This window comes from Puntigrus tetrazona, unplaced genomic scaffold, assembly GCF_018831695.1.
Source record: "Puntigrus tetrazona isolate hp1 unplaced genomic scaffold, ASM1883169v1 S000000746, whole genome shotgun sequence".
Taxonomy (NCBI): Eukaryota; Metazoa; Chordata; class Actinopteri; order Cypriniformes; family Cyprinidae; genus Puntigrus; species Puntigrus tetrazona.
This window is the reverse complement of record NW_025048355.1, coordinates 2267779-2283550: the sequence shown is the minus strand read 5'-3', so window position 1 is coordinate 2283550 and position 15772 is coordinate 2267779. Positions and strand designations below refer to the sequence as shown.

At 40.2% G+C, this 15772-nt stretch overlaps 1 protein-coding gene across 2 annotated transcripts; it reads left to right on the top strand.

The window, feature by feature from the left end:
• Positions 1-15647, top strand: sema6d (sema domain, transmembrane domain (TM), and cytoplasmic domain, (semaphorin) 6D). 2 transcript variants are annotated; one of them, XM_043233028.1, is made up of 18 exons: positions 1-118; positions 4332-4461; positions 5733-5847; positions 6014-6071; positions 7065-7121; positions 7465-7566; positions 7650-7740; positions 8456-8581; positions 9223-9311; positions 9395-9612; positions 9883-10014; positions 10194-10349; positions 10849-11010; positions 11116-11244; positions 11756-11833; positions 12030-12088; positions 12261-12314; positions 13341-15647. In XM_043233028.1, the coding sequence occupies exons 1-18, from the start codon at positions 98-100 to the stop codon at positions 14177-14179; spliced, it is 2616 nt and encodes an 871-aa protein (XP_043088963.1). In that variant the 5' UTR covers positions 1-97; the 3' UTR covers positions 14180-15647. The 2 variants fall into 2 exon arrangements, with proteins under 2 accessions (XP_043088963.1, XP_043088964.1); XM_043233029.1 differs by lacking the exon at positions 1-118 and adding an exon at positions 337-363.
• The last annotated feature ends 125 nt before the right edge of the window (positions 15648-15772 follow it).

Sequence of the window (15772 nt, the reverse complement as noted above, 5' to 3'; positions counted from 1 at the left end):
ACCCCGCTTCCTCCAGCAGATTACGCTGAATTATCCCGGAGCGGCGGGGTTTCTGGCGCGCTCAGATTTGAGGAAAACGAAGAAAATATGGAATAAGATGGTCTTCGAAGCGATGCAGGTAAGCCTCTGCGTTGTCGTGTAACTTTGTGGCGGTTCTGTTGGATCTGGTGTTTTTTAAACGGACGTCATTGACCGCGCCGCGAGAGTTTCAAAAGCTTTTTAAACTGCGTCCGTTAAACCGTCAGACTCTTCGGTCAGGGCTGAGCGTCTCGCGGATAAAGAAACGCGACTCAAGACGCCTCGGAGACCTTCGGGAAGCTGTCAGGATCGTTTCAGGAGGAAGCCGTGAAGATGCTGCTGAGAGTAAATGTGGTAATCCTTTGCTCTCTGAGGGGATTTGGGCTTTAAAGCTCATGTCTGACCATCTGCCCTCAGGAAACTGCCAAAACAGCCTTTAAATTAGCCAGATACCGGAGAAAACCACTGAAAAAAAGTGAGTACAGTGATATGAAATGATATAAGCGATGTCAGCTGGACCAGGACGTTATGATTTTTAATACGACAAAACAGCTTTCTGTTCCTCCAGCTCGTTTGAGAAGGTCGGGCTGGTTTGGAGAGAAACCTTTTCTGTGTAAAAGCTATAAGATGTACATTTCAATCTTTAATATAATTAGTAAAGTGAAGTCTAACGTACTGCAGTAAATGTACATCTAAATCGTTCATATAAATGATAAATGTAGGTCTTCAGCTACGAATGTATTAGTTATTAGTGCAGTTTAGGTTTGTAATTAACGTACATCCAAATCTTGAATATTATCAAAGTCCTGAGCGACCTGTTAGTTATTTAGTGCTAACTGCATGGACTACATGCAAATGTTTTATATGAACAGAAGATCTGAGTCTTAAGCCACGCATTTATTAGTTATTAGTGTAAATGGCATAAAATCTCTATATTTAATGAAAAAACAGTAAGTCTTGAGTCAGCATTCATTAGTTTTTATTGTAAATACACTCCAGATATTTCTCATTGGGCTCATGGCAAGCATGATTATTAATAGTTTTTTATCTGTCTTCTTTTCTCCCTCATGTTGCCCTTTCTCTCTAAAATATGCATCTTCTGCGTGTTTTCCTCCTGAACATCTTACGTTCCTCTCTCTCTCTCTCTGTCTCTCTCTCTCTCTCTCTCTCTCTCTCTCTCTCTCTCTCTCTCTCTCTCTCTCTCTCTCTCTCTCTCTCTCTCTCTCTCTCTCTCTCTCTCTGTCTCTCTGTCTCTCGGCCCACTCCAGCATTCCTGAAACACTTGTATAGTTTCTGTTGGTTCGGCTCAGAGAGAGAGAGAGAGAAAGGCCGAGTCGACGGGGTCGGAGAGAAACTCCCCCTGAATTCCAAATCATGAATGTCCTTCGGGAAATAAGCCGAGGTCCGAGTCACAGTTTATCCCTAACCCTCACCCTAACTAACCCATGACAGTAACTAACCCTAAAGCTGGGGTTAAAGGGAAAGTTTCCCCCAGAAACCACTAATCTGTTTGTCATGTACTGTTTTAAACCTTTAACATTTTTCTTTTGCTATATATATATATATTGTCTGTTAAAGTGTATAGGGATCTCTCAATAGCTCAATTAAATTTTTATCCCAAAATTCTTTTATTACATGAAAAGAGAGGCAATAATGTGAGGGTATGTCATTCATAGTATTCATTTCTGTAAATAGTATTATGGAATTTTCTAACATTAATTTTTTTGTGAAGCATCTGGAAAATGCTGCATTCGAAAACACAAGTGTGTTGAAAAAGCATTGTCTAGAGATGCATTTTTAAAAGTTAAACTACATTTAACTCAAGCATCGCATGTTTAGATTGCACCGTCGTGTGCCAGAAGCTGACGTGGAGCACCAAACATGTCCATCCAGTGCGTGTCTCCGTTAAGTGGAATGTGAAAACATTCGAGAACGCAAGATGCAGGGCGGCGGATTGGACAAAGACTCAAAAGCCCCGAGAGGCTTTCTTTTGTTTATAAATGTAACTTCTTAAATCTTAGCGCACTGCTTGAGGTATTTCATCATGCATTGTCAAGACTTTGCAACAGTTGCGTGCCTCGAGCTCTGCAGTCAGAAACATCCATCTAGTGCATGTTTACGTAGAAAAAAACAATGAGAAAGCCGCGCGGTGGAATGCAAAAACACGTTCGGTGCGAACGACCCCTTATAGTGCAGCAGCATGTTTACACAGACCAGCGGTTAAAACACAGCGCTGACCGTCAGCTAGATCACGTCTGTGTGTTTATATTCCCACTGGACACTCGCTGGAGACCGGTGTGTCCGAGTGTGCCGGCGCAAGCTCATAGAGAAGGAAACGGCAGAGACGGCTCTGGCCTCTGGACAGGAAGCCAACGGCTGCTTTATGTCAAAGGTGCCGAGTATTTTTACTGAGAGCGTGAGAGCCGTAACAGATACGCTTCTTCACTGCTTAAAGGAACACTGCGCCAAAAATTTAAAAACAGTGTCCACTTTCAGGCCATCCAAGATGGAGATAAGTTTGTTTCTTTAATACAGCATTAAGTCTCATGCAGTCTTGAGTTCTGAGACGCTACAGACCAGAGAACGTGTTCCTGGAAACCAGCGGGACAGAAGAAGTTTACTATATCTCAGAGTGCTTCTCTGTGTCGGGTGTAGTGGTGTGTCGTTCACGTGGAAGGAAATGTCTGAATTATTGTGCTGGAAACGCTTGATTCTCACTTAATAGCAGTTTATTGGAGCTGGACTCCTGGACTCCTTGATGCTTGACTCTCTGTGAAACTGCTGGAGGAATGCATGCGGTAAATTACAGGAGCGCTGGGACGTTTGACTTCCAGCAGGACGGTGACCTGAAACGTTATCAGAAGGAGCCAGAGCGGTCCTGTCCTGGAGATCTCGGCGCCAGAGCATCTGTAGAGGAGCTCAGAAGCGCTCTTTGGCAAGTGTGCTTGACAGAAATGTCTTCAGCAAGAAGAATGGGCAAGAACTTGAGTATCAAGATGTGCGCTGCTCAACCTGAAGAAAGCGCAGCTGCAGTAACGTAATAAAACAGAGAGCGCAGTTTGAACTTCCGTCAAAGAAACTGTTTTCACTCAGAAATTCCTAGCAATTTCACAGCTTTTTTTATTGAAAAAATAGCATTTACTTGTAAAGCATCATTTTATTTAGACTTTTTTGCTTTGTATCGCGAAAACATCAATCCATAATTTCACACTAGCTGTCAGCTGCTTTGTCTTTTCTGTTTTTCTTTTAGATATTTTAAAATCTGCACACTAGTCTCTCTGCGCTTCATCAATGGCCTGAACACTACAGTTAATTACAGGGCTGTAATGCAATTTAACCAAGGGAGAATTCAGGAAATCAAGTGCTTTAGCTTCTAGTATATAAACGTTTTAATTCAATAAGCCTGTACGTAAAAAAAATCCAGATTATACCCCCAACTCATGTGTCCTGCTTCATCTGCCTAATGGAAGATTAGCTCTGATTATCCATTAATTAGCTCGAGTGTCTCCCACCGACACACACACACAAAGCTTCTTGTCAGATTAGCTTCAGGTTGGATCAGATTGCCGGGGGATCACTTATTAGTTGCAGTTCAGATCTTATCTGCGTGGATTGCTGCCGCACTGAAGTGTTTTTCAGGAGTTATTTGATGGTAGATGAGACGCAGGGACACGTAGTTGACGTTTATTTCACTGTAACTCTGTGTGCTTTATCTCGCTGGATTGCCAGAGCGTATCACGGCAGATAAATACAGCAACTCTTGAGTCTGACCTTAATCTCAGCTCTGCACACCTAAATAAAAAGTTGATCAGTCCAAACGTTCCGCTGGGTTTAACAAGAACGGTCAAGCTCAAATAGTCGTTATGAAATCATTGTAATTCACTGTTTGAGTTTTTGACCGATCTGTGGTGTTCTTTTGATGTGATACACATTTACACCGTTCATTTAGAGCAGGTCAGGTAATCTAGATTAACCTTTAGACCTGGCGTCTTCAACAGGGAGAGCTACAGGAAAGGTTCACACTTGGTTTCGTCTTCGGGTTTGGAGAAACATAGCGTTTGTGAGAAACAAATCTATCATTCCAGATAAAATAAGAGTCCTCCATCCATAATGTTGCCTAATAATACTATATGAAGAAACTGTTTCCAAAGAAAATATTACATTTTTAAATATGGGCATTTAACTGTTTGCTAATAATGAGCATGTATGTTTAAGCCAATCATAAAAATAAATACTAGATGATAAACACGGGACAACAAACTACAAACTCGTCAGGTGATGTCATCTGTCTGTATCTTTTACTTCCTGTGCAGATGACTGACAGGACATGGCGTTACTCTGTCGTCATGGCGACGGTCTCTTTAGCCTGGCTTCTCCCAGTCATCGCTACAGCCACGCCCTTCCCCAGCGATCTGCAGCCAATCAGTGTGGTGCGTCTGGAAGGTGAGTCACATGATGGTCAAAGTACATCAGAAGTCTTCAAAGTGCCTTAAAAGCAGCAGAGAGCTCATGCTCCGTATCTCGGTTCTTTGACGTCTTCACTCAGCGCCCAATCACTGAGCACGTTCTGTCCTGCTTACCAATAAAGGGCAAAACTTTACCAAGATGTTCCAACTCCACTTTAGTTGATTGAAAGCCATTATAGTTTTTTTAAATATATGTTAATGTAATTAATATATTTATTAATTATTTTTGTAATTACACTAATTTATTTTATTAGTATTATTATTTTTTTCTGTTAACATTATTTTATTATTATTATTATTATTTCATTCATTTTATAAAAATAAAATTATAGTTAATGTATAGTATATATATATATATATATATATATATATATATATATATATATATATATATATATATATATATATATGGAGTTTATTTATTTTAGTTTTTGAAATTTAAGTTGAAGTTATTTAAATGCATTGTTAAACTAAATGAAAAGGAGTAATTTTGCCTGTGGTGCATATAGTGGTTATTATAGTTATAAATGGATTTTCTGTTATTTGTTACTTAATGAAAAACAAACATTTTATAATTAAACTTGTTCCCAAGGAAAATATAACGAAGCAAAAAAATCAAATATTAACGGAATGTGTGTGTGTGTATGTGTTTATTTATATATATATATATATATACACACACACACACATATCTCTTAATGACACTAAAGTAACACCACCTTGGCAACAAGTTGAGATAATATAAGTTTGTGTTTTTTTCCAAATGCACAGATTGCAATTTTCTTGGCCGATTGTGTTTTAGTGCGACCTGTTGAAACTGATATTGATAACAATTGTTCAGCATATTCAAACAAAAATCCGTTTTTTTAGAAAAGATGTCGAAATAATTAGCTGAATGGAGTTATGATAAAACAGATGTAATTTCCCACAGTGTTCCCACACAAATGTGTTTATTCTGATAAATTTATAGTGCAAAAAATTATTTTGTAAGATTAATATTTTAATAAGAAATGCAGTGAAGGTTTTGAATACGAAACCAAACCAGTAGGTATCAGCAAAAGCCATTAGTCCTTCATTCAACAGATTAGTTTGAACTGCTGATTCATTCAGAAAGAGGGAAGTGACTGCTGTCTTTATGAATGGGTTATCTTTGACCGAGTCACTGATTCTGTAACGACGCACTACTTTGTGTATTCCGTACCTTTAATAAATGATGGTGTTATCTGCTGTGTCTCTTGTGCTCCTCAGATTCCCAGCGGTTTCCTGGTTTTCAGGGTCTGAGGTTTAATAATGACACGGAGCGTCTGGGTCTGGACTATCAGAGGATGATCCGCATCCAGCATATGCTGTACATCGCTGCCAGGTCCTTCAGTCCCTTCACGTGGATGGCTTGGACGGCTTTTAAAGAAACGTCGTTCTAGTAGACAATGATATATTCAGTCACGTGTAGAAATGAACTGGAAACAGCTGGAGAAGTCGTGAAACCATGGAGACAATTTGACTTTTTTCTGTGTTTGTCTTTTATTTAGAGACCATGTATTTGTTGTCAATCTCACCACTGCAGTCGATCAGATCATCCCACAGCAGGTAAAACACACAGAAAACATGCGTGATTATTACTAGAATTATAATAAGGGTAACACTTCACGTTGATAACGTATTAATTAACATGAACCAACATTTATTACACTCTTTATTAATGTTACTTCATTTTAATAGTTCATGTTAATTTACGCTGCTTTAACTAACAAAACTTAATAATGCATTAGTGAATGCTGAAATGAACATAAAGATGAATTAATTCTGTAGACGTATTGTTCATTCTTAGATCATGTTAACTAATGTAGTTAACTAGTGATAACATATTAACCTTATTGTAAAGTATTACCATAATAAAGATGATAATAATAAAGCTATTCAACCTTTATTTTTTTAAAGAAAATATCTTTATTTTAATTGAAATGTTAAATCTGTTATTGAAAGAAGTTTTTAAATGAAACAAATATGTATTGTTTATAGCAAAGATTATTTAAATTGTCAACATGTTATGCCTTCATTACTACGGTTTTAAGTCATCTGTATTAAAATGAAAACAGACAACATAATACAGGATTTGTTAAAATTATGTGAGTTTGGTTACTTAAACATGTTTTTGAGTATTACAATTTAATTGCATTTTAAAAAAATCACAGATTTTAAAGGAAAGAAGGAACAAAATGGATTTTATAGGGCCCTAAAAGTGTAAATACATTGTGTAATTCTCATGATTTCAGTTATCTATACATGATATTTGATGGATAGAATTTAAATCAATAATTAAAACTGAAATCAATTATTACATTTACATCAATGAGTAAAATAAATAAAAATGTAGGTAAAAGTTAAAATTAAACTCAAAAAGTAAAAGTAAGAATAGATTGGAGCACGAAACATTAAATCTTTGTTACGTTTTGTTTTTAAATATGTTTCACAACTTCAATTAATATTTTGTTTTTGTATTGAACCATTACATTTAATATAACCATTAAACCCAAATAAAGCGAATGTATGGGAAAAGATGACGTTGATGTGTGTTTTCAGATCCTGACGTGGAGATCTACAGACGTGTCGAAGTGCACCGTGAGAGGCAGAAACAGCGTGAGTCTCTGAGCTGATCACAGCTGGACCAAAGATGTGTCTTCAGTGCTCTCAGCTGAAGTCAGGATGTTCTGCCATGAACCTTCAGAGACAGTCTTATATTAACTCTATCTGACTCTTTATGATCTCCAGTGAACAAACTGTTATTCTGAACCCTGTACTTACTTGTTCTCTCCAAACCTGACTTCTTTTTTTCCAGTCTTCACACGCAAATCCAAGAATTGCACACATCATTCAAAACTTCCCAAACACATCTCAATCGCCATAATATTCAGAAAGGATTTAAACAGGGTCTCTTGAATGCTCCGGTTAGACACTAACACCCTTCTCTTGTCTTCTTCAGGACGAATGCTATAACTACATCAAAGTTCTTGTGCCTCGTAACGACGAGACTCTGTTTGCGTGCGGAACGAACGCTCTGAACCCGGCCTGCAGAAACTACAGAGTAAGTGAAGGACTGACAGATGTGAGGCGGTGGGTCCTCCGGCGGGGGTTTCTCACGCTGCTGTTTGTGTGCTTTGTGCTCAGATGAGTTCTCTGGAGCAGGTCGGTCAGGAGCTGCTGGGTCAGGCCCGATGTCCGTTCGAGTCTCGCCAGTCCAACGTAGGAGTGTTTGCAGGTGAGATGCGGAAACGTAACTACATCTAAAACCATTACGAATGCCTCATTCAGTCGTTGTACTTCAAATAAAATCAATAAAGTCAAATTAAAACCCCCTCAAACTTCAATTTCAGCTGTTTAATGTGATGTGCTAAAATAAATATATTAACTAATATAGGCATATTAAATGTTTTTTTTTTTTTTACGAAAACAATCGCAAAAATTTAAACAAAAACAATATTAATAATGATTATTAATAATAAAATAGAATTTAATAAATAAAAAAATACTTTATTTTAATAAAGTTTACATTTACGTTGTGTGTGTAAAGTGTATATTGTTTATGTATAAGTAAACACACAGTCTTCATGCAGTAAAATGTTTATGTATTTAAATGTGTGTGTATGTGTATATATATATATATATATCCAAATGTATTTAATATATAAACAACAATAAATATATTGTTCATACACAGTTCACATACACATATTATGTAAACAAAAACTATTGCAGTTTAATTGTTTGACAGCACTAGAAAATTGTACAGTAAATATCAATACAATGCTTTAATTTGTTAATATTTTTAATACTTTATTAATATTTAAATATTATTATTATTATTATTATTATTGTTTTTGTATTCTTTCTTCTAGTCCTTATCTGATCACAGAGCTCTTGTTGATGGACTCAGTTGCTCTTTCACTGATGTTTTCTCTGTCTCTGTGTTTGAGGCGGTCACTTCTACTCGGCCACGGTGACGGACTTCCAGGCGAGTGACGCTGTGATCTACAGGAGTCTGGGTGGAGAGGGTCGACCCGTCCTTCGGACCGTCAAATACGACTCCAAATGGCTCAGAGGTGCACGTTTATCAGTGATGTGCTGCTGCTAAAAGACATGAATATGTTGCCTTGACAACCAGCTATTTAACTAAAAAGGGTTTTTTAATGGGTTTACTTAACAATAAAAACCTATATAATGTAACCTAATCCACAAACATATTTTTTTAACTTATATTTATTTGATGTATTTGTCAGTATCATGTAATATTTGTCTGAGAAACTACGTGAAAATGTGGAATCTGAGGGTGCAAAAAAATATTGAGAAAATAATTTCTTAGAAATGCATGTTACTAGGTTTGATATTTTTAGGGCAGGGCATTTACAAAATATCTCCATGGAACATTATCTTTACTTTAAAGTCCTAGTGATTTTTTTTGTCATGAAAGAAAAGTGTGTAGTTCTGAGCCATACAGTGTATTGTTGTCTATTTTAGCTGTGCTTCAGAGATCTTTACAATATCACAGTCTGTTCATTTTCATGCTAGACATGATAGCAGCCTTTTATAATAGATTTATATATTCTTTTTTTATGTAGTCCAATGTTTAACCTCTTTTTTGCCATCAAAATGACCATTGCATTGAATTGCTGGAACTGCATTAAATTACAAACAAGACCTGCAAACCACAACATGTCGTCCGGTCTGTGTTTTGTCTCTGCAGAGCCTCACTTCCTGCATGCCGTTGAATATGGAAACTACGTGTATTTCTTCTTCAGTGAGATCTCGGTGGAGCACACCGGCGCTGGGAAGGTAAAGGAGATCTAGACGTCTGCTCTGTTATAGAATGAGACCCAAACACTCGCAGACAGCACCTCCTCGCTCCTCCTCTGTAGGTGGTGTATTCTCGCGTGGCTCGTGTGTGTAAGAACGACAGCGGCGGCTCCACTCGGGTGCTGGACCGTCACTGGACGTCGTTTCTGAAGGCCCGTCTCAACTGCTCCGTTCCTGGAGACACGTTCTTCTACTTCGACGTCCTGCAGTCTCTCACCAGTGTGCTGCAGATCAACCAGAGGCCTGCCGTGGTCGGGGTCTTCACCACACAGATCAACAGGTACCGTCAGAACCGTGAGATCTTTGTTCATCTTCAGAACACAAATTAAGATATTTTTGATGGAATCCGAGAGCTCTCTGAGCCTCCATAAACATCAAGGGTCCTAACATGGTAAAGGTCCAGAAACGTAGCAAGATCAGTAGAACAGTCCATGTGACATCAGGGGCTCAACATGGGGTTAAAGTGAGAAAGGTACCCAACCCTGTCACACACACACACACACACACACACACACTGAGTGTTTGATCAGTCTGTGTCTGTGTGTCCCAGCATTCCAGGCTCAGCTGTGTGTGGGTTTTATTTGGATGACATCGAGCGAGTGTTTAATGGGAAGTTTAAGGAACAGAAGAACAGTGATTCAATGTGGACGCCAGTGCCTGAGGAACACGTGCCCGAACCACGGTAACACACACACACACACACACACACACACACACACACACACACACACACACACTTTGATATTTAAATAACCAAAACTAAAAGTTGATCAAAACTACAAGTATACTTATAGATGAATAAATAAATGACAAAAACACAATAACATAGTTGCTAATACTCTGTTCTGTGTGTGTGTTCAGTCCAGGGTCATGTGCAGGTGAAGGTTCAGCTTCCTCCTACTCCTCTTCTGCTCAGTTTCCAGACTCTGTGCTGTCATTCATTAAGACACATCCGCTGATGGACGAGTCTGTGCCGTCAATCAACAGCCAACCACTGATCACCAGCACCGCCAGCAGGTACACACACACACACACTCTCACATGCACTGTCTCTCTCTCACACACACACACACACACACACACACACACACGCTCTCACATGCACTGTCTCTCTCTCACACACACACACACACACACACACACACACACACACACGCTCTCACACGCACTGTCTCTCTCTCACACACACACACACATCTGATCAGCTATCCTTAAGATGTCTCTTCATAGGTGTAATGTTTTTATACTGTACAGACTATGTGTTTGTGTTCTACTCTTTACAGGAAACTACTACATTTTTACTTCTTCAGAAAAAAACTCATTCTGTATGATTTATTTTTGTATGCACGGGTTCCAAGGAGTGTGTATTCAAATTTAGGTCCCCACCAGGATATATAAACCAAACCCCATCCGCCCCACACAAACACTCACTTACTCACGCTCTCTCTCTCTCTCTCTCTCTCTCACACACACACACACACACACACACACACTCACTGATGTCTGTTCTGTGTAGGTGTAAGCTGACTCAGATTGTGGTGGATACAGCGGCTGGGCCTCATAAGAATCACAGCGTTGTGTTTCTGGGCTCTGAAGACGGACGCGTCCTGAAGATCCTGACCAACAGCTCACACAGCTCCAGACTCCTGGAGGACATCCTCGTCTTTAACCCCGCACAGTGAGTGTGTGTGTGTCTGTGTGTGAAGTGTGTGTGTGTGTGTGTATCTGTGTGTGTGGGTGTTCAGCCCCAAACAGTGAGTGTATGTGTGTGTTCCTGTTCCAGGTGTGCTGGAGAGCGTGCTGTGTTGGGTCTGGAGCTGGATAAGGATCATCACGCTCTGTTTGTGGCGTTTTCCAGCTGCATTATCAGAGTTCCTCTGAGCCGCTGCGCTCAACACACCACCTGCAAGAGGTGAAATCATGCAACTTTTACAACAATTTATTAAATGTCTAACAAAAATACATTTTGGGGAAATTTTGTGCTTTTTCTTTTTTTTCTTGGATTCCCTTTGAATGGTTCAGTTACATTTTTAACAATCAAAAAGCATGTGTAATCAATTGACCCTTAACATTTTAATAATTGAAGTAATGTATAGTAATAAGGCCTCATCATAAACATCAATCAATCAATCATTTTTATTTATACAGCGCTTTTAACAACACAGGTTTCATCAAAGCACTGTACAGTATAATGTAGAAGAATACAATGACAGTGGTCATCAAATAAAGTCCTAACTTCATTAAATGTGATCAAATGAAAATGTAGCAGTTGCTTTCATTTGATCCACAACAGGGGTTTACTGCAAAAATGAAAACACTGAAGAAAGATTTTTATGTTTTCAGTTAACAGAAGTCTATTATTTCACCCAATAGCCTTGTATCTCATGACTTTCACGTCAAGCTCACTGTGTGTGTTCCTCCAGACGCTGTCTCCAGACGTTTGACCCGTACTGCATCTGGCTGCGGACGGGACGCTGTGCTGACGTGGCTCCTGGGTTCAAGTAAGAGTGACATCACTTTCTGCAACAATGATCGAGCCCAAAATACACTTCCTGTCTGTTTACTGTGTGTGTGTGTGTGTGTGTGTGTGTGTGTGTGTGTGTGTGTGTGTGTGTGTGTGTGTGTGTGTGTGTGTGTGTGTGTGTGTGTGTGTGTGTGTGTGTGTGTGTGTGTGTGTGTGTGTGTGCGCGCAAACAGGGCGGGGTTCGAGCAGGATATCGATGGTGACCAATCACCTTCATTTGACACATGCACAGGTGAGTCGGGTCATTACAACGCTGTCCTGATTTCTCTTTTTAATAGCAGATAGATTGATCTTGGAAGAGAATTGTGGCACTGATGTGTTTCTCATTTCACATAAGAGGAAGTGATGGCAGAAGCCTGATTTATTACTACTACTAATCTCTTCTAATATCTGTGTATGTTCAGACGTGATGTCAGCCGCAGGAAGTGATGTGAGCTCCGCTGTGGATTCAGCCTCTGGTCAGTGTCACACACATTATGATCTGATCCAAACATACAGGTTTTTTGAGTAACTCAGTTGCTTATTCAGGCTTTTGCGGCTGATATAGTGAGAATATAGAGCAAAAACAGGAGATTGACTGATAAACAGGTTTAACAGCAAAGTTTGATCATGCAGATCAAAAACTACAGAACACAGATGCAGATTGTTTTGGTGTGACTGAGGTTTTTATATTCAGATTGCTAAAACATTTGCAGTGCAATTAAAACAATGCAGTCTAATTAAAGTGCAACCCAGCATAAACTTACCATTTTTTGTTATTTATCAGACAACTGCATTAAGGTCGGGAACAAAATAATCGTAATTCACAATTTATATATGAAGTGAATGAGAATGAAGTATTTACTGCCAAAACTAGCTCCTGACCCTGTCCTAACTCCCTGAGACCAAGCCTGTCTGCCTCAGAACGTAAACATTTGCCTTTTGGTTTTGGAGTCTTATCCCAACTCTAGATTTTCCTTTGAATTCTCTCTGTTTTCATAAACCAGCTGGGCAGGAAGTAACAGCTGCACTTGCATCCAGTCTGGTTTTCTTTTACGTTTGCGTGTCTTACTGTCAGCCTCTACCAGAACGCTTAAACTCTTAAAAAAGAACATTCTGTCATTAATCACTCTGAGCCCGATCTTCGTTCATCTTCAGAACACAAATGAATAGATATTCTGACATATTTAATACTTTTTTGCTCAAAGAAAACTAAAATAAGAGTTTACTCAACCATTCTTCTTCCACGCAAATGCGGTTTTAAATCCTCTCCAAAACAATGCAAGATGTAACTCAAGGGAGACGAACGGTGGGGTAAATTATTTTTGTTTCATCAATGTTTTTACTACATTTCTCGGGATGGATCAGTTGTGTTGCTGTCTATGATATGTGTTCTGACGATGAACGAAGGTCATACGGGTTTGACCTGGCTCTCATCAGTCAAACACCTCACTGGATTATTACAATCAGTGTCAGAATGAATGTAAGCTGATGTTTGTGTGTAGGTGTGAAGCAGCTCCCTGACTCAGCGGGGCTTCACTACACTCTTCTGGGCGCGTGTGTGCTGGTGGCATTCGTGTTGGGTGCCGTCGTGTCGGGCCTGCTGGTGTCCTGTTACTGCGCCCCGAGATCCCGGCAGTCCCCGGAGCCCGAGGCGTCTCTTCAACACGCCCTCTCGCTCAGCAGCCTCGCCAAGCTCAACCGCCTCATAGACTCCAAACCAGACAAGATGTACAGCGCCGGGCCGCCCTGCCGCCAGCCGCCCGCTAAACCGCTTCCTGAGGAGGAGGAGCTCGCCTCGGACCTGCCCACCCCGGACTCCACCCCGGAGCTGCCGATCAAGAACCTAAAGGCTCTAAACAGCCAATGGGAGAGAAGCCACGCCCACAGCTCCACCCTGAAGCTGTTTCCCACCAATCAGACGCTTCCCAGCCAACGAGACGAACCGGAAGTTGCTTTAATGAGTTCATCCTCGGGGTCACCGCTCACGCCCACATCGTATTACAGCTGCCTAAAGGAGACGGGCGAAAGCTCGGCGTTTCAGCAGACTCCGCTGCAGACGCTTCCCGAGCGCCAGGTCCTCATCAAAATAGACAGCGGCGTCGCGACCGCCCGCACGCACAGCTTCAAGCAGAAGCAGCCGCACGCGGGAAACCTCTACGAGCTTCACGGGCCGCTGCTGACGGGCGGCTCGTGTCTGACCCGACAGCACAGCTACAGCGAGCCTCCGCTGCTCCAGCGGGCCGCCATCATCAGACGCACGGCGTCGCTCAAACCACAGATCCCACCCAAACCCGCACACATACCCCCCAAAACACTGCAGCACGCCAAACACAGCTGCTGACCTCTGACCCCGCCGGCACGCCGCAGGTCAGGGGTCAACCACGCGGCGGGCTTGGGAGTGAATACTAGCATACCGAATACAGCACAGTGTATGATGTGTACAGCAAGCACTTTATGTTGCATGCTTAATTCAGGATTTGGCATCCTGCCGGCTTTCAAATAAAAAGGTTATTTTGCATTTATAATGCGGTTTGGTTTCCTTTGACAGAAATCAAACACAGCTGGAAACGAGCTGTTTTTTGCAGAGACATCTAAAAAAATTCTTAAAGGAAAAAATTATTTTTTTAGGCTATTAATAATAATACTGGATATATTGGATAATACTTTTTTTCCCCTTTCTTTTAATTGCATATTTATTTTTGCAGATTCATGGATTCAAGGATATCCTAACTAAAATATTGCTTAACGGTTTTCAGGAGTTCAAATTTGTAACTTTTTTTTTTTTTTTTTTTTCTTTGAGAAGATGTTAAACGTTCAAGCGTTTAGTGTCTTTCACACAGCTCTGGTTTTAAACCCTTGACACTGTATATAGCAAACACGAGCTCATCATGTTGAGTTTAATTATTCAGCATCTAATTAACTTGGTTATGTTGCTTTAACACAATTTTGGATGCATCAAGAAGTCTTGACAAATAGGACTTTGAGTTTATCCTAATTTGAAAGACTTGATGATCATGATTTTTAAATAACTAATTTATTCAAAAAGTCAAATCGAATTGCATTGCATTGTGGGATACAGCATATTGGTATGTATGCCATGACTGATGCACGGTCTGCAGGATGAGTATGCTAGTATCTCTTCTGAACATGAGTCAGAAAACCAATGCAGTCGAGTGTGTTTCTGCACCAGTGACTCAACAGTAATGTGTGTGTGTGTGTGTGTGTGTGTTTCTATTGAGAGGAGGAAGTGACACGAGCCGGACTGAACTCTTATCGCTGGATCACGCTCACCAGTGAAGTCTCCATTATTGACGTTATTAACACAGAGGTCGAGCTGCATTAATGAGATCTAATGTGTTTTGCATTGACTTGTGCCTTACATGAGGTCAGAGGTCAGAGGTGAGGATGCCGCCGATCGGCTGGAGCTGGACCTCGTGGAGAGCAGGGCTTCATGGACTCTTTCACACAGGTTTCTTTGAGATGTAAATGTCGTCATCACTGTTTCGAGAGCCTCTGAAAACACTGGTGACTGCTGAAGTATTTACTTTGAGTATATATTCACAATTTGCATTTCGCTCGCAAAGAACACGTTTCATCAGAAAATGTTGATTATTTTGGGGCCTGCAGTAGACAGAGCGACAGGAAGTGATGTCATGTTTATGTTGATGAGCTAGAACTAATGAGTAATAAATGCTAGGCTCTCACACAGCGGGGATTGCTGAAGGGTTTATTTATTTTGCAAAACAGCCTAAACCAGACTCCATGTTTGATTTTAATAAAGGTTATTGCCACAATAATAAAAAAATTAATTGCATTTTTTTGGTTAGTTTTTTTTTCCCCCTCACAAATTGCAGATAGATTTTCTCACAATTGTTTTTCCCCCCCGCATCATAAAAAATAATGCAGTTCTATATCTTTCTCATGGTTTGGGCTT

What these genes read in the sequence shown, in the direction of transcription:
- sema6d (XM_043233028.1), top strand. Translation starts at nt 98, where the DNA reads ATGGTCTTCGAAGCGATGCAG. An exon ending in CGGCCTGCAGAAACTACAGA is followed by an intron (nt 7,567 to 7,649) that starts GTAAGTGAAGGA and finishes CTTTGTGCTCAG; the next exon opens with ATGAGTTCTCTGGAGCAGGT. An exon ending in CAACACACCACCTGCAAGAG is followed by an intron (nt 11,245 to 11,755) that starts GTGAAATCATGC and finishes GTGTTCCTCCAG; the next exon opens with ACGCTGTCTCCAGACGTTTG.